We start from the raw sequence: 20234 nt of genomic DNA, 5'->3' as shown, positions 1-20234 counted from the left end.
ATGCAAACTTGACCACTCTGCTCCCCTCCTCCCCTCAGCAGCTACTTCTCCTCTGAGAAGCCAGGGCTGCTCTCTGCCGATTTTTCGTGGCTCCCCCGGTCTGCCTGCTTCCCCAGCTCCTCAGAGGCCTGCCTCAAGCCCCTTTTTCTGGCCCCCTTGGCTGTTTCCGTGGGACTCCCCACTCCCCAGCTTCCCCTTCCCCTTGGAGAGCCACCCTGCTGGACTGTTCTAGAAAACGGCTGGCCTTCCTCCCTGGACAAGGGCCGTTTCTCTGGGGGCAGGTGAGGGTGAGCCGTTCCAGCCCACTCCAAGAAACTCCCTTCCCAGGGGCCTCCAGTCCTCAGGCTTCCCTGGAGCAGGTCAGGCTGGCTGCCCTGGCCGGCCCGTGCCGGGAAATCTAGCCAGGGTGCACGAGAAGTGCGTGTGGGGGCCCCTTTCCCAAGTTTTTCTTGCTGCAAAAGGCCTAGCTTAGCCTGTCTTTTTCTATGCACAGGATGGCTCTTGCTCACCCGAGCCTCACAAAGATAATCGCTCAGGAAGTGTTTCAGCCAATCCGGGGCGGCTTTACACTCCGATTTGCCAGGGCAGCCAATCGGGGATGAGCTTTTATTAGGCGGCCAGATCATCAGCCGAAGTGCCAAACCCTTTTTCTGTGAGAACTAGGAGCCTGTCCTCCATGTTTTATAAGTATTGACATTACACAGTGTTAACAATGCATCCACAGAGGTAAGCTCGACTTTTTAACCATCTTTTTTCCCCCTCCCTCTGAGACATCCGAATTGTGGGCGAGCAGTGTGATTTCTCTGTGGCTGGCCGTGCCACACTCACCCCCAGAGCACTTATGTTAACTTGGAACTGTTTAGAGAGAATTTTTTTGCTTTCTTGGGTCACATGGCTCAGTAGCCATTAGCCATAGCTTGATTTTGCAAACTGGCAAGGGCCTGGCACACCTTTCCTTCCACCAGGGCATGGTGTTTCTGGAAGAGTTTGAAGCTAGATCCTGGTATGCCAAAAAAGAAGCTTTTTTTTTTTTTTTCTTCTTCTTCTTCTTTTTTCTTTCCCTCTTCCCTCTCTCTTCCCCTCTCTCTCTCTCTCTCTGAGCAGTTCCCCCCCCCCCACCCCTGCACTATTGTCTTCTCTTTTGCCACATGCCCTGCTGGGGGAAGAAAATGGAAGGTAAGCAAACAGGCTCCTCTCCAAGGAGAGCTCATGGCAGACAGCAGAGCAGGCAAGTTTGCCTCTCCAAAGAGGTTCTGGGAAGGCTGGATAAGTTTTGACAAGAGAGGAGCGTGTTTGCAAAAGAATTGAACCCTCAGCAGAGCAGTGCTAAGGAGAGTCTAGCTCCTGGGGCCTAGGTGGGTGGTGGTGTCTGTACACGGTCTTCTCTTATTCTACAGAGCTTCTGCACTTGAAACTACATTGTTCAGCCTGTTTTCCTGACTTAGGTTGCTGCAAGCCAGCCTACAGCCAGCAAATGTTTCTGAAAGTGTTTTCTAGGTTTTGGAGGAAGTTTTTGGAGTAGGGATGGGGACTGGGGGGTGTGGGGAGAGAGATCTTGGACAACATCCTGCAAAAAAAAAAAAAAAAAAAAAAAAAGAAAAAATCTGCAAGGATTCTGAATCCCTTAGTTTTCTACTCTTGCATGATTTTCAAGGAACTAATGTTACCTTTTATCCTTGTTTTCATTTTCCTGTCCCTTTTATACATTGTATCCTCCTCTCTTCTCCTGTGTGATGGAGTGTAGAGGAAATAAAATCATGTCTGTGGCTCATGACAGCATTCCATATTCAGTTGTTGGGTTGTGGTGTTGTTGTTGTTGTGTGTTTTTAATAATACCATGTAACTGTTTAAAAAAATTTCCTTTTTGATCAAGTCCCAAATCTGCCAGCCTGTTCTCTCTTCCTAACTGTGGAAAAATGAGACGGTTGCTTGAACATTTGTTGGGTAAGTAAAGCAATCCATTTCCTCTGTGACCATGTTTGAAGAGTTTTGCGAACATTTGGGGTCTGTTTGTAATAGGGGGTCTTGGCTGCAGGAGTTGGGGGCTTCATTAGCAGGAACAAAATAAGGGCTTTTTAAAGAGTGTCTTGATTTTAGGTGACTGTTTGAATCCACTGTTTTCCCTGATAACCTGCAGCTAGGATTGAAGATTATACTTCCTGTTTACCCTGAGTCAGGGGAGAAGTGTTTAGTTCATTGTGACTTGACTCTAGACCTTTAATGGGGTTTGTTTGGATATTCAAACTGTGAGTAGGTGATGTGCTTGTGAAATGTAATGAAACTGCTTGTTCTTAGAGTTGCAGAGCCCTAAAAACATTGGTGGGGCAGAAGCTGGTGGTGGTGGCGGTGGTGGTGGTATGTGTGTGCTGGGGGGTGGTGGTGTCAGTGTGCTCATGCTTTAGGACTTATGTATAGTGCAAAATCTCATCTGCCACCAGACTGGGTTTGATTCAGGACTCACTGACCAACACATTTTGGCCTTTTTTCAGGTCTCATCCACACATCTGTATGCATGCTGACCCCACATAAGATTTGTCACTTTTTACATTTCCCTTGACCTCTTAAGGCTGCAGCTAGAAGTTAAGTGGGAAAAGTAGAGTCTTGTTTAACATTACCTTTAGAATTTCCCTAGAAGTTCAGTACGTAAATTTTCAGCTTGGAGACCAATCTGACGTGACTGTAAATGCAGGAAATATATTCAATTGCTGTGTTATGTCAACTTTATGGAGTCAGTAATCTTTTTTCTTTCAAATGAGTGTGCAGTAGCCCACTTTCTGACACCAAATTGGAAAAAGGCTCATTTAATCAGGAGAAACGTTTCGTACCACATTCTAAGTTGAAAAAAGTCTGTGCAAGGCAGGCCAGCTTAGCTTCTTAGAGTAAAACTGCAGGCAGTTAATGATGTTACATACTTAAAACTGAACAGTGCCACTGCCCCAAACAAGTAAGTTTAGACACTCAGCTATTTTCTTTGTTCTTATCTCCTTGCTGTAAATGGAAATTACATATTGAGGTTCTTGTGGCCTCCCTAGAAGCAGTGTCTAATCATAAGACTCCTGGTTTGGTGCCTTCAACGTTTGCATAATACTGTGTTTGTTGGGCTGGAAGGGAACTTAAGGGCAAGGCGTTTGTCCTCTAAAAGCTTGCATTAAAATGGCTCCCACAGGTTTGGAGAGCCAAGATCTGTTTTCAGATGTACAGCCCCCAGCAAGTTGCCAACACTGGACCAAGCTAGCCACTTTTCCTCTGGTACTGTGACCCCTACCAAGCATGAGTCTGTAAAAAGTTAATTGCTTTCAAAGTAGCATTATTTTCCAGTTTCAGGAAAGGGGAAAAAAATGTCTGCATTGCAGCAGGACTAGGTAGGGACGGCAGTACTGGCTCCCAGAACAGCCCAATGGGGTTCTTCTCCTCTAGCTTTTAAACCAATAGACTTGGAGGAAAGGTTAAAGATTGACAATTACAGTGGCCGAACTAAGAACAGGCCTTCTGGAAATTTCTACCATCTTTGTTCCTTTTAGGAAAAGCGGATCTGCCAAACAGAAGAGTCTCCTACCTTCCATTCCTAGGTCATCTCCCTTCCCTTCTTCCCCCCCAACCCCCCTTCTTTTTCTCATCAAGGTAGAATGTTCTCTCTGCCACGTTTGTAAATTGCAGAGGGAGGAACAGAATGTTGGGCTGTTTTCCTTTTTCCTTCTGCCTCCTCAGTCCCCAAAGAGGATACACAGCTGCAAGGAGCAAACACAGACACACTGAAGCTTTTGATTCCTCTTCTTTTTTTTCCTTCAAGACCCTCCAGGATGGATTCACTTTCTGCTTTGGGAAATTAAGTGGCATTCACGTGGGGGAGGGGGAGTAACTGCTTTTATTAGCTCCAGAAAATGGTCAGTGTTCAGTCTGTAACTAGGAATTAATTATATATAATCACTCAGTAAACTTTCTACAGAGTTTTTCTAATTGCTGAGCCTGATCATAGTTAGCCCGTTGGCGCCCAGTCCAGTTACTTTTATAATTAACAGCTCAAAGATTTGAGTCAGAAAGAAACAATTGGGGGCCTCTTGGATTATAAATTAGGGATGAAAACAATAGCTTTTTTTCCTTTCTTTCTTGTAACCTCTTTTATTTTAAACAAAACATTCCCCCTTTTCTTTCCCTGGGAGAACCAGTGGGGAGACTGCATCAGGTCTTAAATATGAGGACGGGAGACACTTTTTAGGAAGTGGGGTGACAGTAACCTAGAAAACCCTGAGGCAAAGGTAGGTTTTTAAAAGTCCAGCCACTTCCAATGTGTGATGTCTTTGTTTCTTTTGCCCTCTTTTCCCTTCTCTCTCCTGTGGCAGAGGCAGCAGACATTTGTCAGCCTGGGAACCCTCAATCTGGCTTTGCCTCTGGTTGACTCTGGAAAGAAAGATACATTCAAAGGGGCCTTCGCTACTGAACAGCAGAGATTTAAAAAGGGAATATGTTTCGAAGCCCTTTGGTTACTCTTAAAATGCAAAATCTGAGCAAGGGTTCACCCTTGGCTCAGGTTGCTAAGATTATGGTTGCCCTCCCCCCTACTTCCCACTCTCCTTGCAGACAAACAAGCAGGCAGTGGCCATGCCAGCTCTGCAGCCAGTGTGCTGCCAGCCTGCCCCCCCCATCCCGATTACCTACCTACCGGCCGACGGGGGCCAATGGCCTGTCCTTGCCCTGGCATGGCCTTGGGCACTGTGCCCTCCTTTCTCCCCTGGAGCTAAAAAGCAGTCACCTTGAAACTCCTCACTCCCAGCACCAGAGGAGTTCTGAGGCCAATGCTCAGACCTGTAACAGTAAATGACGTTATCCACTCAGGCTGTTAGTTCGGCCTCTGAAAGCGGGTTTTGCAAAACCCATTGTTAATTCTCAGGCTCTGTTGGGGGTGGTCAGAAATCTAATTTGTGAGTATCCTGTGCATTGGATAAGGGAATGTTTTCCTTGTGTTTCTCCTCTGCAGACTCGGATTGTCTTTCCTTGATGTTAACTGTCTTAGGACTGGCTGCTTCAGAGGGCTGGGTATTTGGTGGCTGTTTGCAAGCTTATAAACAGCCTTTTTATTTTACCTTGGCTGTAGACTGAGGTGCAGCCCTTTAGCTTGGCTTTTCAGATGCCTGCTGTCCTTGAAGCACTTTCATTTTACCTAGCACCTTTTTGGTATGGATGCAAAGCTGGTTTCTAATAGACTGAGAAGAGAAGGGGGACCAGGCTTCCTCCTCGCCTCCCCCCAGCCTGCTTCCTGGGAACATTTTTGTGTTTGCACAGACACCTGTCCGTCTGCAGTCTGTGCCACGGGGCTGCACAATTCCTAACCTTCTACCCACCTAATTCGAGGGCAAGGGGGCCTCATCACAGAGCCTCATGTTGAAAGCTCAGGATCTACAAGAGAAGGCTTTTCCTTAGGAACCTGTGACTTCACAAACTCTCCCTGTCATTGCAGAGTTTTTTTTAAGCTTCTAAACGTTGGGTTGTTGGTGTCCTTTGGTTCAGCTTTTCCTAGTTCTGGTATTTAGGAAGGTGGCTTTGAAACTAGCAGGGCTGCTTAAACAAGAGCTACAGCTATTGAACAAACTGCTACCATTTTAGCTTCAACACAGGAATGAGGCAGTGTTGCCAGACGCCATTTTAAGAATCCTGCATAAATAGCTTAGCTACCGATGACTCTGCCTGTTTTAGGTGAGTGCTTATATAAAGCTGCTCTGCTAACCATTCCCCCCCACCCCAATTTCTTAAAAAATTAATTGCAGATTTATGGAAGCATGGTTTTTAATTTTGATGTTCACTATTTTATAATCTAGAAGAGGAAGATGTTATGCCTTGGGGATTAAATATTTCTTACAGCCTGGACCATTTTGGTATTTTGAATGAAAGTAAAAACCTGGAAAAGTCCTTTCGAATGATGCATGATTCTTGAATTGCTGTGCGATGATCCTCATCTGTAGAACCAGAGTCTTGTGCATGTTGGTTATATATTCTAGATGGCTTAGATATTCTTCTTTAAAAGTCAAATAGTAGGGGCACTTGGGGAAAAGAAATATGTGGGCATTGTGTATCCAGGCATTTTTCTGTCAAAACTAGATGCTTGCTTTTTTCTCTCTCTTGGAAGTGTTGAGGAGATGAGATTCCTGGGAATTACGGACCATCCCTGAGTTCTCAGAATTAATAATCAGAAGGCTTAAAGCATCCTGGAGGTGCAGTAGTTCATCTGCAACTTTTAATTGCTCTTTTTTCAGTGCATGCAGGTTAAGAAGTAAGCATAGGTTTTCTTACTCAGGCATTGGGAAAGAAATCTTTTATTCTTTTTGGGATGGGATGGGGTGGTCTTGGTTATCTTTGCAGGTACTGTTATTTCTTTGAATTGCCTGAAATGTATCAGTTTGTGAAATCTACAGGCAAATGACTTGGGTAAATGTGAGTGTAAGAGGTGGTGGTGTATACAATGTATCTAACTAGTTGATGGTGTGTTTTCCTATTGGAGTGAGAAATTGTTTTTCAGCTAATTTTACCCTTTTTCTTTAGCCGGCCCCCAGTTTCCTCAACAGACCTTTAAAGGGAGAAAAGTAATGTCAGTTTGAAACAAGAGCTTGTTGTCCCATTGTTTTTGATTTAAATCATCAGGGTTGCTGGAAGCTAGCAGATATGGAAGGAAATAAGCTGTCTATGTTCTAAGACTTTAATGTATTAATGACAGAAGTTCAAAGTATTTTCTCCAGATGCAGCTGCCTTTTCTTTTTAACAATTATTTGACTGTTTTTCTTCCCCCAAATGACTGAACAGTTCTTAACCGAAATTGACCAACATCAGTGGGGCAATTCAGACAGGTACAGATCTTTTCTTGCCACTACTTTTGATGTAATATTCATGTTTTTTTTTTTTTTCCTAATAACATACTAGTTCTTAACACTAAACCAAAAAAAAAAAAAAAAAACAACAAAAAACACACACACAAAAACCGAAATCAGTGGCATAGGAAAAAGGAAGTCCCTTTAGATGTGGCTATTCAAAATGACTAATTTTGCATTCTGGTCTTTGCTTTTGTAAATGAAGTTTTTTTTTTTTTTCCTCCCTCCTTTTAATGCATAGACACTGCAGTTTCCTTTAGCCAAATACAAGTTATTGTGTGCGTGCATGTGTGTGCATGGGTTCCTTTTGAAAGGATGGTTTGCTGATCTGTGAAAAAGATGGTTTTCTTAAATTGTTGTGCTTGAAATCTTGTGCTAAAGCTGGTGGTGCTATTGCTAAAGTTGGGTGATTATGGTGCCCACTTGTAATGCTTGGAAAGATAAAACAACTTAACTTTTTTTTCCCTCTCTCTTCTGCTCCAGCATTGATTATCTTAAAACTCAGAAGCAAATACCCACCACATAACTAGTTTGCATTTTCCTTGTCTCTCAGCAGCATTCCTGCCTGAAGTATTCAGCTCCTCTAGGCTGTTACAAGCCAAATAATTGTTCCCTTGAATGCAGCCTTCCTCCATGATCAATACACCTTTGAATGTTTTCATCGCTGCAGAAATCCTTCGAGTGGGTTTTTTGGGCTCAGTTCTGCATAATTGTTTCCCTCACCACTGTGGATTTCAGTTGGATCACAGATTAGCGTTTTCTCTATTACTCAAAATATGGGATCAGTTTCAAGAAGTTTAGAATTTCACATACTTCATGCTAGAGAGGGAAACAGAATTCTAGTTGCTAGAAAAGATCAAGGTTGCTATTTGTTCCTTTGAAGTGAACTGTCTACCCATCTCCGAGGGCTGCATGGGGCTTTTTGTTAAGATGTATTTCCAGTCACCCCAAGCTAGAACCCATCAGCAGCATCCAGTTGGACCACCTGTGTATGTTTCAGGCGGAGTGTGTTTCTGAGTTGAGAATGTTTTCTCCTTAAGTTGGGATAGAAAGCATTAGTGCTGAAATCACCTTCAATAAATCACCGTTGTATTATTGCATATAAGTGATGTGTTTAAATTTAGCAGGCTGCTTTCTCCTGATGAAAACCATTTGTGGCAACATGTCGGTTGTTTCTTTGGTGATTTGTGTCGCAGGCTTTCTTTACAGATGCTGTGTAAATGAAATTGTTAACGGGGCTCAGCATCAGAGTGCTAAATGTGTGAATATTCTCATTTAAAACCAACTACCTTTCTTCATCTCCAAGCTCCTATAATTTAACTCTGAACTATAATCGTTTCCTTTCTATCTAGCTCCCATCCCAAATCCTCTCCTCCTAACATGGAACTCTCCTAAAATCTTCCCCTTATACTAGGGTTCGAGACATGAGGCTGTCTTTTTGGGCCTTTTGCGTTGTCACAGTCCCAGACCACGGAACACAAGCAGGACATTCTCTCTTCCCCAGCCTCCTTCCTGTCCTGGCTTTGAGTCTTCCAAATGGAAAATTCCAGCCATATCAGTTGGTGATGCACCCATTTCTTCCTGTGGAACCACAGTCTGATGGAATTGCTTCTGGAGTAAATCCCTGGCTTCAGTGTCAGCCTGAATGTTTGGAAAGTTCTAGCACCTCAAACCATTTGCATCTATGAAAAGCATAACTCTATTTTTTTTCCTTTGGTTTAGCTTGTGAGTTCTCTGTAGGAGGAAGATCTCATATGGCCGGCTCTCTTTCAACTCCAGTTCCAGCAGAGAGAGAGAGAATGTTCTGGGTGACAGACCCTCCCAGCAAAGGGGCTTGCTTTATTTGCTTCTCTCCCCAACCCTCCACTCTTAGCCTTTGTCTTTTGAATAATCCTTCCTCATTCCACTTTTGTAGTGGGGGATAATTAGTCACAACTCAGTAGTAAGCCGTGCCTGCTGTAGAGAGGAAGCATTCAGGGTGTTGGAAGTGTGGAGACCCCGGTCTGATTCTTGGAATCAGTGCTCCTCGGTTCAGTGTTTTGAGACCAGGTCTTTAGCTTCTAGCTGGGCATATTCTTCTGCTTTGTAATTTAACCTATATCTTTTTTTTTTTTTTTTTTTTCATATTCCTGCCTCATCAGGGAATTGTAAGATTTAGGGGGAGGTGTGGGAAATCTTAATCTTTGCCCTAAAGTATTCAGAGATCAGAATTCTGGATACCCTGCAGAACACCTCCAACCTCCCTGCCTTTGAACCCTGTGTTAACAATGAGAAGCTTGTTTATTTGAAGGCTGGGTTCTCATTGGCCCACAGGGGTAGGTTGTAATTGTGTGTCTAAAAAATTGCCTTTTGCATTCCCCAATAGCATGACAACTGGAATAGTAATTTGACTTAAAAAAAAAAAAAAAACAAACAACCAACCTAGTGTCTTAAAAAACTCCTTTAGGACTCTTCACACTTTGTTGAAATCAGGTGTGGGTTTCCTTCCCCGAGCCCTGGATAAGGATGAGGGAATGTCTTTAAGGTGGGTTTGTCGCTAGAACTTCCCAATAGCTGCCCCCATGGGGCCAGTTCTCAGCCTTCCTAAACATGAACATAATTTGCTCTGTTTCAGCTTGGCTGAAGAGGAAATAAAAACAGAACAGGAGGTGGTAGAGGGCATGGATATCTCTACTCGCTCCAAAGGTGAGTAAAAATCTTGGTTTATCTATTCTAGAGCTAAGGAGGAAATTGGAATTTCTTTTTGTTGTTGTAGAGCAATGAAGTGTGGCTCTCTGAGCCGACGTTGTAACTCTTCTTGGATTTTCAGATATAAGATTTTTTGATGGATGAACCTAATTTATGGAGAACTCTCCTCCTTTTGGTTTTCTTTCCCTGGTGTCTGTGTCAGTGTCCTGACAGTGAATTTTACCTGTGTGTCGTGACGGAGGGTGGCTGGCTACCTCTTCGCAGGGTGACTTTCAGAAGCCATGGTTTAAATAAAGCATGTTCTGGAAGCCACCAGAGCCTCTAGCTGCCGCTTGTTTTCTTTTTTTTTTTTTTTTTTTTTTTTGAGACGGAGTCTCGCTCTGTCACCCAGGCTGGAGTGCAGTGGCCGGATCTCAGCTCACTGCAAGCTCCGCCTCCCGGGTTCACGCCATTCTCCTGCCTCAGCCTCCTGAGTAGCTGGGACTACAGGCGCCCGCCACCTTGCCCGGCTAGTTTTTTGTATTTTTTTAGTGGAGGCGGGGTTTCACCGTGTTAGCCAGGATGGTCTCGATCTCCCGACCTCGTGATCCGCCCGTCTCGGCCTCCCAAAGTGCTGGGATTACAGGCTTGAGCCACCGCGCCCGGCCTATGCCGCTTGTTTTCTGATTTTAACAACAGGCCTCTTTGGAATCCCAGAAGTGGGATGAAGTCAGCCTGCTTCATTGGAAAGTGGTGGTCTTGGGTTAGAGATAAAAAGCAAATGTAGAGCTTGCTGGGATGCCGGGGCCAGTGTTTGCATTTAGTTCAAAATTTAGCAAATTAGGGCAAACACAATTTATGCGTTTATTCACAAGCCTAGAGTAGAGTCCTGAATATCTTCTAATTGAGGGATTGGTGCTTTTCATTTGGTCTGTGTGAAAGAGGTTTTATGAGGCTTCCCAAAAGGAAGCAGTTATTCACTTTTACCTTCAGGGTGCTTTTACAAATGAGCTACTGGAGTGTTTTTTGTATCTTTGGTTGATGAAAAGGCTTATCTCCAAACTTAATGGTTGTACCAAGGTGTTTTCATTCCTTCAACAAGTCACTGTATGCTTGCTTGGAACACACAGCCTTGCACTGGGGGTTATGGGGAGGGAGGAAGAGGCTGGACAGGGTTACTGCAGACTACCGGAAGGAGGTTCTCATATGGCTGCAGAGTGTTGCACAAAGGGACTCCCTAAAGGCGTCTGAAACCAAAAGCATTTTGAGGATTGTTTTAAGACAGCGTGTCGCCGGGCATGGTGGCTCATGCCTGTAATCCCAGCACTTTGGGAGGCCAAGGCGGGCGATCACGAGGTCACGCGTTCGAGACCAGCCTGGCCAACATGGTGAAACCCCCGTCTCTACTAAAATACAAAAATTAGCCGGGCATGGTGGCACACACCTGTAATCCTAGCTACTTAGGAGGTTGAGGCAGGAGAATCACTTGAGCCCGGGAGGCGGAGGTTGCAGTGAGCTGAGATAGTGCCACTGTGCTCCAGCCTGGGCGACAGAGCAAGATGCCATCTCAAAAAAAAAAAAAAAAAAAAAGAAAGCATGTCATTTTGGGGCAAAGTTGGGGGTCCAGTAGTCAAGGCTGGGACCCGGGAAGTGAGAGCTGGCTTCTGGTCTCTGGCAGTGGTCACAGGAGGGGAGGCACCCCAGGTGGGAAGGCCTGGCTTACTGGGTGGGTGCTTTATGCTGGGGAGCAGCAGGAGGAGGCTGGGTGGAGGCAGAGGGCTGCTGCCCCCTCATCACAGCGCGACCCAGCCTGTGCGGGGTGGCAGGAGGTGTCAGATCCATCAATGGTGAAGAGAGCTGAGCCACCAGGGACTTCAGAGCAAGGAAGGTACCTTCTCGCAGAGGTGTTTTTGATGTTGCAGGAGCACGTGCCTCTCAGCCACTTCTCAGCCCCCTTGTTGTGGTCAGAATCAAATGTGGTCCAGCAGGAGACAGGGACTGAAGAGAGGGGGCCAGGAGGTGGAGGTCTTGTCCCTGTTCTGCTGCTTACCTTCCCCAGGGGGCTTGGACACTGGCTCTGTCCCTTCATTTTTGTACTTGTGATGTGGGGTGTTGGATTAGATTCTATCCAAGCATGACCAAGCTGAGTGACCATTGTCTCTTTCTCTCTTCTTTCCTACTCCTATCCTCTCCCCTTAGCAGCCAGAACACGCTTCAAAAACGTGAATTGGGGTCAGGCACAGTGGCACATTCCAATCATCCCATCTACTTCAGAGACTGAGGTGGGAGGATCAGTTGAGGCCAGGAGTTCCAAACCAGCCTGGGCAACTTCATGAGACCCCCCCCCCACAACCCCATCTCTGTTAAAAAAAAAAAAAAAAAAAAAAGTGGGCTGAGTGCGGTGGCTCACACCTGTAATCCTAGCACTTTGGGAGGCTGAGGCGGGTGGATTGCCGGATCTCAGGAGTTCGAGACCAGCCTGGGCAACACGGTGAAACCCTGTCTCTACTAAAATATGAAAAAATTAGCTGGGCGTGGTGGCGTGTGCCTATAATTCCAGTTACTTGGGAGGCTGAAGCAGGAGAATTGCTTGAACCTAGGAGGCGGAGGTTGCAGTGAGCCAAGATCACGCCTGTGCATTCCAGCCTGGGGGACAGAGCGAGACTCCGGCTCAAAAAAAAAAAAAGTGGATCGGGTTCTGTCTTGTTTTGCTAACTCCTTCCGATGACTTTCCAGTACCCTTCCACTCAGGTCTGAAGTCACCGTGACCTGCCTACCTGGGCCAGCCCTGTTTACCTTTGTTTCCTTTGTGACGTTCTGTTCTCTTTGTGCCATTTCTTCACTTGAGCTCCTTAGCCTCCTTCCTCTTGGTTCCTTCCTTGGGGCCCCTGTGTGTCTTTTGCCGGGAGCAGGCTGCCCATTTCTCATTGTGATCTCAGACTTATCTCAGATGGTGGCTCCTCAAGGAGGCTTTTGGTGGCCACCTAGTCTGAAGGAGTCATTTTGTCATTTTCTGTTTTTTATATATACATATATATATATATATATATATTTTTTTTTTCTCTTTAAAGACAACGTCTTATTCCATTGTCCTGGCTAGAGTGCACTGGTATGATCATAGCTCACTGTATCCTTGATCTCCTGGGCTCATAGCTCACTGTAGCCTCAATCTCCTGGGCTCAAGCTATCTTCCCACCTCCGCCTCCTGAGTATCTGGGACTACAGGTGCACGCCACCTCACCTGGCTAATTAAAAAAAATTTTTTTTTGTACAGATGAGGTCGCGGTGGGTTGCCCAGGCTGGTCTGAAACTCTTGGCCTCAAGTGATCCTCTCTCTTTGACTTCCCAAAGTGCTGGGATTATAGGCACGTGCCACCATGTCTGGCCAATTTTCTATGTTTTTAAAATGAACTTTTAATGTGAGAGTAGTATTAGATTTCCAGAGAAATTTTGAGGATAGTGCCAAGAGTTCCCATGTTAGCCCCTGGCTCCACACACACAATTTCTTCTACTATTAACATCATACACTAGTGTGGTGTAATTGTCACAAATAATGCATCAATTTTGATATGTTATTACCAACTAAAGGCTATCCCTTATTCAGATTTCCTTCGGTTTTCCACGAAAGTCCATTTTCTGTTCTAGAATCCCACTCAGGATTCCTTGTTACATTTAGTTGTCTGCCTGGGCTCCTGTTGGCTGTGACAGTTTCTTAGACTTTTCTTGTTTTTGTTGAACTTACCGGTTTTCAGGAATACTGGTCAGGCATTTTGTAGATGTCCTCTCAGTTGGGATTTTTATGATGTGCTTCTCGTGATTAGACTGGTAAACAGTGATTATGGGTTTTGGGGAGGAAGAAGACTACATAGGGTAAAATGCCATTTTCATCATATCACATCAAGGGTATGTGTTATTAATAAGAGCTATCACTGTTGGCCCAGCGCAGTGGCTCACACCTGTAATCCCAGGACTTTGAGAGGCCAAGGCGGGAGGATCATCTGAGGTCAAGAGTTTGAGACCAGCCTGGCCAACATGGTGAAACCCCGCCTCTACTAAAAATGTAAAAATTAGCTGGGTGTGGTGGCAGGCACCTCTCGTCCTAACTACTTGGGAGGCGGAGGCAGGATAATCACTTGAACCCAGGGTGGAGGGTGTGGAGGTGGAGGTTGAAGTGAGCCAAGACCGTGCCACTGCACTCCAGTCTGGGAAATAGAATGAGACTGTCTCAAAAAGAAAGAAAGAAAAAAAAGATTTATCATTGTTGATGTTGACCATGACCATCTGGCTGTGGCAGAGCTTTCTTCTCTTTCCATCCTTTGCTCTTTGGAAGGAAGTCACACGGTGTCACCCACACTTAAAGAGTGAAGAGCTATGCTCCACCTCCTCGAAAGCAGAGGCTTGACATAAATTATTTCGGGGCCGGGCGTGGTGGCTCATGCCTGTAATCCCAGCACTTTGGGAGGCCGAGGTGGGCAGATCACTTGAGGCCAGGAGTTGGAGACCAGCCTGGCCAACATGGCAAAATTCCATCTCTACTAAAAATACAAACATCGTATGCCTATATAATCCCAGCTACTTGGGAGACTGATGCAGAAAAATCACTTGAACCCAAGAGGCGGAGGTTGCAGTGAGCCGAGATTCCACTACTGCACTCCAGCCTGGGTGACAGTGAGACTCTGTCTCAAAAAAAATAAATAAATAAAAAATAAAATAAAATAAAAAAATAAAAATTTAGAATTCTTCTGTATGGGGTATTGGTCTCTTCTCCCTTATGTATTTATTCAGTCATTTATCTCTATCAGTGTGGACTCTGGGATGGTTACTTTATACTGTGGATTGTAATCCAGTACTACTTATTTATTTTATTGCTCAAATAATTCCAGCTTTGGCAGTTGGGAGCTCTTTCTGTTGGCTCTTGTGTCCCCTTGACAGACTCCATCGTTGTGGGGTTTATTTGTTCGTTTGAGACAGCCTCGTTCTGCTGCCCAGGCTAGAGTGCAGTGGTGCAATCACAGCTTATTGCAGCCTTGACCTGCTGGGCTTAAGCAGTCCTCTTGCCTCAGCCTCCCCAGTAGCTGGAACCACAGGCATGCATCACCACAGTTGGCTTTTTTTTGTTCTTTTTATTTGTAGAGATGGAGTCTCGCTGTGTTGCCCAGGCTGGTTTTGAATTTCCCAGGCTCAAGTGATCCTATCACTTTGGCCTCCTATAGGGTTATAGGTGTGAACCACCATGCCAGGCCAGCCTATTTATTTATTGAGCACTTGCTTTTTTCTTTTCTTTTTTTTTTTTGAGACGGAGTCTTGCTCTGTCACCCAGGCTGGAGTGCAATGGCACAATCTCAGCTCACTGCAAGCTCCGCCTCCCAGGTTCACGCCATTCTCCTGCCTAGCCTCCCGAGTAGCTGAGACTACAGGCGCCCGCCACCACGCCCGGCTAATTTTTTGTATTTGTAGTAGAGATGGAGTTTCACCGTGTTAGCCAGGATGGTCTCAATCGCCTGACGTTGTGATCCGCCAGCCTCGGCCTCCCAAAGTGCTGGGATTACAGGCTTGAGCCACCGAGCCCAGCCATTATTGAGCACTTTCTTGCCTTCTGGCACTATAAGATGCTCCAGGCTGGTTTTGTATGTCTTTGCCTCAGCCCTAAAATCATCCATTTCTCTATGGATCCTGCTTTCTTTCTTTCTCTTTACTTCTCTCTTTCTTTCTTGCTTGCTTGCTTGCTTTCTTTCCTTTTTTTTTTTTTTTTTTGAGATGTAGTCTTGCTCTGTCGCGGAGCCTGGAGTACAGTGGTATGATCTCACCTCACTGGAACCTCCACATCCCAGGTTCAAGCAATTCCTCTGCCCCAGCCTCCCGAGTACCTGGGGTTACAGGCGCGTGCCACCATGCCTGGCTAATTTTTTTGTATTTTTAGCACAGAAGGGGTTTCCCCACGTTGGCTAGACTGGTCTCGAACTCCTGACCTCAGGCAATCCACCTGCCTCGGCTTCCCAGAGTGCTGGGATTACAGGTGTGAGCCACCGCACCCGGTGGATCCTGGTTTCTTTTATTGGAGAATAATATTAGAAGCCAGGCCGGGTGCGGTGGCTCAAGCCTGTAATCCCAGCACTTTGGGAGGCCGAGGCGGGTGGATCATGAGGTCAGGAGATCGAGACCATCCTGGCTAACATGGTGAAACCCCGTCTCTACTAAAAATACAAAAAACTAGCCGGGCGTGGTGGCGGGCGACTGTAGTCCCAGCTACTCGGAGGCTGAGGCAGGAGAATGGCGTGAACCTGGGAGGCGGAGCTTGCAGTGAGCCGAGATCGCGCCACTGCACTCCAGCCTGGGTGACACAGCGCGAGACTCCGTCTCAAAAAAAAAAAAAAAAAAAAAAAAAATAATATTAGAAGCCAAGATCTGGGCACTAAGTGTGCTCATTTTTTATTTTGTTTGTTTGTCTTTGAGATGGAGTTTCCCTCTGTTGCCCAGGCTGGAGTGCAGTGGCACACGATCTTGGCTCATTGCAACCTCTGCCTCCTGGTTTCAAATGATTCTCCTGCCTCAGCCTCCTGAGTAGCTGGGACTACAGGTGTGCACCACCACACCTGGCTAATTTTTGTATTTTTAGTAGAGATGGGGTTTCACTCTGTTGGCCAGGCTGGTCTCGAACTCCTGACCTTCTGATTCTCCTGCCTTGGCCTCCCAAAGTGCTGGGATTACAGGCATGAACCACTGCACCTGGCCAGTTGTGCTCATTGCTACTGGAATGTCTTTGTTCTAGATTCTCTCTCTCTCTTTTTTTTTTTTGAGATGGAGTCTCACTGTGTCGCCCAGGCTGGAGTGCAGTGGCATACTCTCAGCTCACTGCAACCCCTGCCTCCCAGGTTCAAGCAATTCTCCTGCCCCAGCCTTCCAAGTAGCTGGGACTATAGGTGTGCACCACCATGCCTGGTTAATTTTTTAATTTTTAGTAGAGATGGGGTTTTGCCATGTTAGCCAGGCTGGTCTCGAACTCCTGACCTTGAGTGATCTGCCTGCCTCGGCCTCCTCCCAAAGTGTTGGGATTATAGCTGTGAGCCACCTTGCTTCTAGATTCTCTCAGTGGACAACAAAGAAGGATATATACACATACTGTGTAAACATTTTTACATGTGTCCATCTGTGTCTATATCAGCTAAACATGAGTTCATTCTCTAGTTCGACCTTTTCCCATTACCGCATGGATCATTCTAGCCTTCTTCCCTGGTTCTCTGTAACGTCCTAATCCAACAGTGAGAAGGCTGGCTTCTACTGTCCACCGTTCGTTTACTATTTTGTGGTACATTTTAACCTGATCTACAGTGTACAGTCTGATGAACTTTAACACACGTTCACGCTCGTGGGACCATGACCCAGATCAAGATAATTAAACATTTCCAGCATCCAGAGGGTTCCTCCGTCACTCTGATTTTGTTTATAGCCTTTGTCCTCACTTTGTATTTTCTTATTTGTTACTCTGCTAGAATGCCGGCCGCTGTATTTTTTTTTTTTACATTAAAAAAATATTTTTTGAGACAGAGTCTTGCTCTGTTGCCTAGGCTGGGGTGCAGTGGCTCGACCTTGGCTCGCTGCAGCCTTCATTTCCTGGGTTCAAGTGATTCTCCTGCCTCAGCCTCCTGAGTAACTGGGGCATGCGCTGCCACGCTCGGCTAATTTTTGTATTTTTAGTAGTGATGGGGTTTCACCATGTTGGCCAGACCGATCTCAAACTCCTGATCTCAGGTGATCCACTCGCCTCAGCCTCCCAAAGTGCTGGGATTACAGATGTGAGCCACCGCGCCCCTGGCCTTTGTTTTTTTTTTTTTTTCCCCAAAATACGTGCAATCTCATTGAGTTGCCCCGGCTGCAGTGCAGTGCTCTTGTCATCATAGTACACTACAGCCTCTAAATCCTGGGCTTGAGCGATTCTGCTGCCTCAGCCTCCCGAGTAGCTGGGACTGTAAGTGCGCACCATGGTTTCAAGTTCCCTCTTTAAGCACACCTGGACCACCTGGACCACCATGCCTTTGATTTGAGAGGCCGGTGCCATTGACATTTAAAACACCTGTCTTCTGACTGGGTGACTTACGCCTGTAATCCCAGCACTTTAGGAGGCCAATGCGGGCGGATCATGAGGTCAGGAGTTTGAGACCAGCCTGGCTGATATGGCGAAACCCCATCTCCACAAAAAATAGAAAATTAGCCGGGCATAGTGGTGGGCACCTGTAATCTCAGCTACTCAGGACGCTGAGGCAGGGGAATCGCTGGAAACCAGGAGGCAGAAGTTGCAGTGAGCTGAGATCATGCCACTGCACTCCAGCCTAGGTGACAGAGTGAGACTCCATCTCACAAAAAAAACAACAAAAAACACCTGGCTTCTAGAGCCAGATTTCCTGGTTCTGTCTTGCCCCCTTTCTAGCTGAGTTATTACTTGTGGCTAAGTTTCCTTTTGTAAATGGAGATGATAAAGATAGAAGGTTATGGCTAAGATGAACTTTTCTTACACAGATAGAGTACTCAGAATGGTTCCTGGGACAGGGTGGCTGCTCAAAAATGTTAGCTGATTTGCATCAACTTAGAGACAGTGAATTTTTATTGCTAGGTCTGTCAGGTGGTGAGAATGACTGTGTTCTGCCGTTTCCCCCACTTGCAGCCTCTAGGAAGAAGGTCTGGAGGCAGATGAGGAAACCATGCCCGGAAGACCCCCTGCTCAGAGGGGGCACAGTGAAGAATTGTGGGCCGGGCGCGGTGGCTCACGCCTGTAATCCCAGCACTTTGGGAGGCCGAGGCGGGCGGATCATGAGGTCAGGAGATCGAGACCATCTTGGCCAACATGGTGAAACCCCGTCTCTACTAAAAATACAAAAAATTAGCCGGGCGTGGTGATGGGCACCTGTAGTCCCAGCTACTCAGGAGGCTGGGGCAGGAGAATAACGTGAACCCGGGAGATGGAACTTGCAGTGAGCCGAGATCGCACCACTGCACTCCAGCCTGGGCGACAGAGCGAGACTCTGTCCCAGAAAAAAAAAAAAAAGGAAAGAATTGTGTAGGGTTGCCCAGCAGGCAGGCTCGGGACCAGATAGGAATTAGCTTCTTTCCATCTAGTCCGGTGCTTTGCACTTCCCTGCAAGCTTCCTGTCCTGTTGGCCTCTGCAACATTTGAAGAAGCTATTCTGCAGGTATTTGGAAGAATTTTCTCAGGTGCTTGGGAATTCTTGCTTTGGTAGGGAATCATTGAGGGGAAGGGGTCACCCTGTTTTGAGGGAGAACTTTCCCCAAAGATTCCCTGGGGTGATTGTCAGTATGTGAAACCGAGCTCTTGTGGCATTTGGTGGTGGTAGCTTCTGTTTCTGGCGCACCTTTGTGTGGAGCCACTTGGCTTAATATGCAAAGGCCTGGGGTTATGATTGGGGTTGCTGAGGTTCCCAGAGCTGAAGTCTACATGGTGAAAATACGATTCTGTGAAGCTGACCGGGATGAAGCCTTATCTTTTGTTCAGTCTCAGTGATCTCATCGTCCACAGTGGGATGATCTCCAGGCTCAGTGAACATGTTTTTTTTCCCCTCCAGCCTGCTTTTCTTGGGAAGTTGAGGGACTCTGTTCCCCCATGACATAGCCCGGGTCAGGGTCCTTCGGTTCTGAGCAGGAAAGGGATGGACTGCAGGTGGTCTGTTGGTGTGAAGCTGCTCCCACGGCATTGGTGGGAAGGCTGGAGGTCCAGGCCGCTCTCAGGAGTAGAGCCAGCCCGGAGCCTCCTCAGGGACAATAGCGCAAAGTCCACGTGCACGTCTCTGCCCTCTGGCCAGGGAAGGGCTAATATCCTGGACCCCTGGACCCACCAACGCTGTCCCCACTGGGAAAGAGTTGGCTCCTCAAAAGGAGATAAGGTGACCCCTCTACCATCTTATGAACCTGGCAACGTGTTTTTCTCTACTTGCAGTTAGAAAACAGGCGCTGAGCCGTCCTCTCCTTGGGAAACTTAGAAACTGACAGTAGGCCGGGCGCGGTGGCTCAAGCCTGTAATCCCAGCACTTTGGGAGGCCGAGACGGGCGGATCACGAGGTCAGGAGATCGAGACCATCCTGGCTAACACGGTGAAACCCCGTCTCTATTAAGAAATACAAAAAAAAACTAGCCGGGCGAGGTGGCGGGCGCCTGTAGTCCCAGCTACTCGGGAGGCTGAGGCCGGAGAATGGCGTGAACCTGGGAGGCGGAGCTTGCAGTGAGCTGAGATCCGGCCACTGCAGTCCAGCCTGGGTGACAGAGCGAGACTCCGTCTCAAAAAAAAAAAAAAAGAAACTGACAGTAATTGGTGCGCAATTCCTCAGTCCTATTCCTACATCTAGTCCCTGTGACCTTTCAGTTTCTCTAACTGAATTTCAATTTTTACGCCCCTCTCCCCTTGACATGTACTCACTTATTAACTGAGTAATTCCCAAGCCAGTCATTGCCATTATGCCAGCCTTGGCATTTAGTAGAGCGTTTTAGCTCTCAGGAGACGAAGTTTTGGAGCTTTCAGGATGTCAGGTTGACATTTGTGTCCGAGGGTAATGATCCTGCTGAAAGATGCTCCTACATGAATGGGAAGTGCCATCTCGATGCCAGGTGTGTTTGCGTGGCTGATATTTTCTGAGTACTTCATGGCATGATATGCAAATTACTTCATTTAATTCTCATACTAATTCCATGATGTGGGTGTGTCAT

The 20234-nt window shown here is 46.5% G+C and overlaps 1 protein-coding gene across 34 annotated transcripts in view; it reads left to right on the top strand.

Annotated features, from left to right (window-relative positions):
* The window catches only part of ZMYND8 (zinc finger MYND-type containing 8), a 148831-nt gene that overhangs the window by 186 nt on the left and 128411 nt on the right, over positions 1–20234 (top strand). For 10 of the 34 annotated variants that reach the window (XM_031656818.1, XM_031656814.1, XM_031656811.1 and 7 more), the window contains exons 1-2: positions 733–1003; positions 9472–9542. In XM_031656818.1, the coding sequence (XP_031512678.1) occupies positions 969–1003; positions 9472–9542 (106 nt within the window). In that variant the 5' untranslated portion in view covers positions 733–968. The other 24 variants (XM_017944736.3, XM_017944731.3, XM_017944752.3 and 21 more) reach the window with 16 other exon arrangements.

The sequence above is a fragment of the Papio anubis genome, chromosome 16 (genome assembly GCF_008728515.1).
Source record: "Papio anubis isolate 15944 chromosome 16, Panubis1.0, whole genome shotgun sequence".
In the NCBI taxonomy this organism is placed as follows: domain Eukaryota; kingdom Metazoa; phylum Chordata; class Mammalia; order Primates; family Cercopithecidae; genus Papio; species Papio anubis.
Note: the sequence above shows the minus strand (reverse complement) of the source record. Positions and strands in the feature narration are given on the sequence as shown.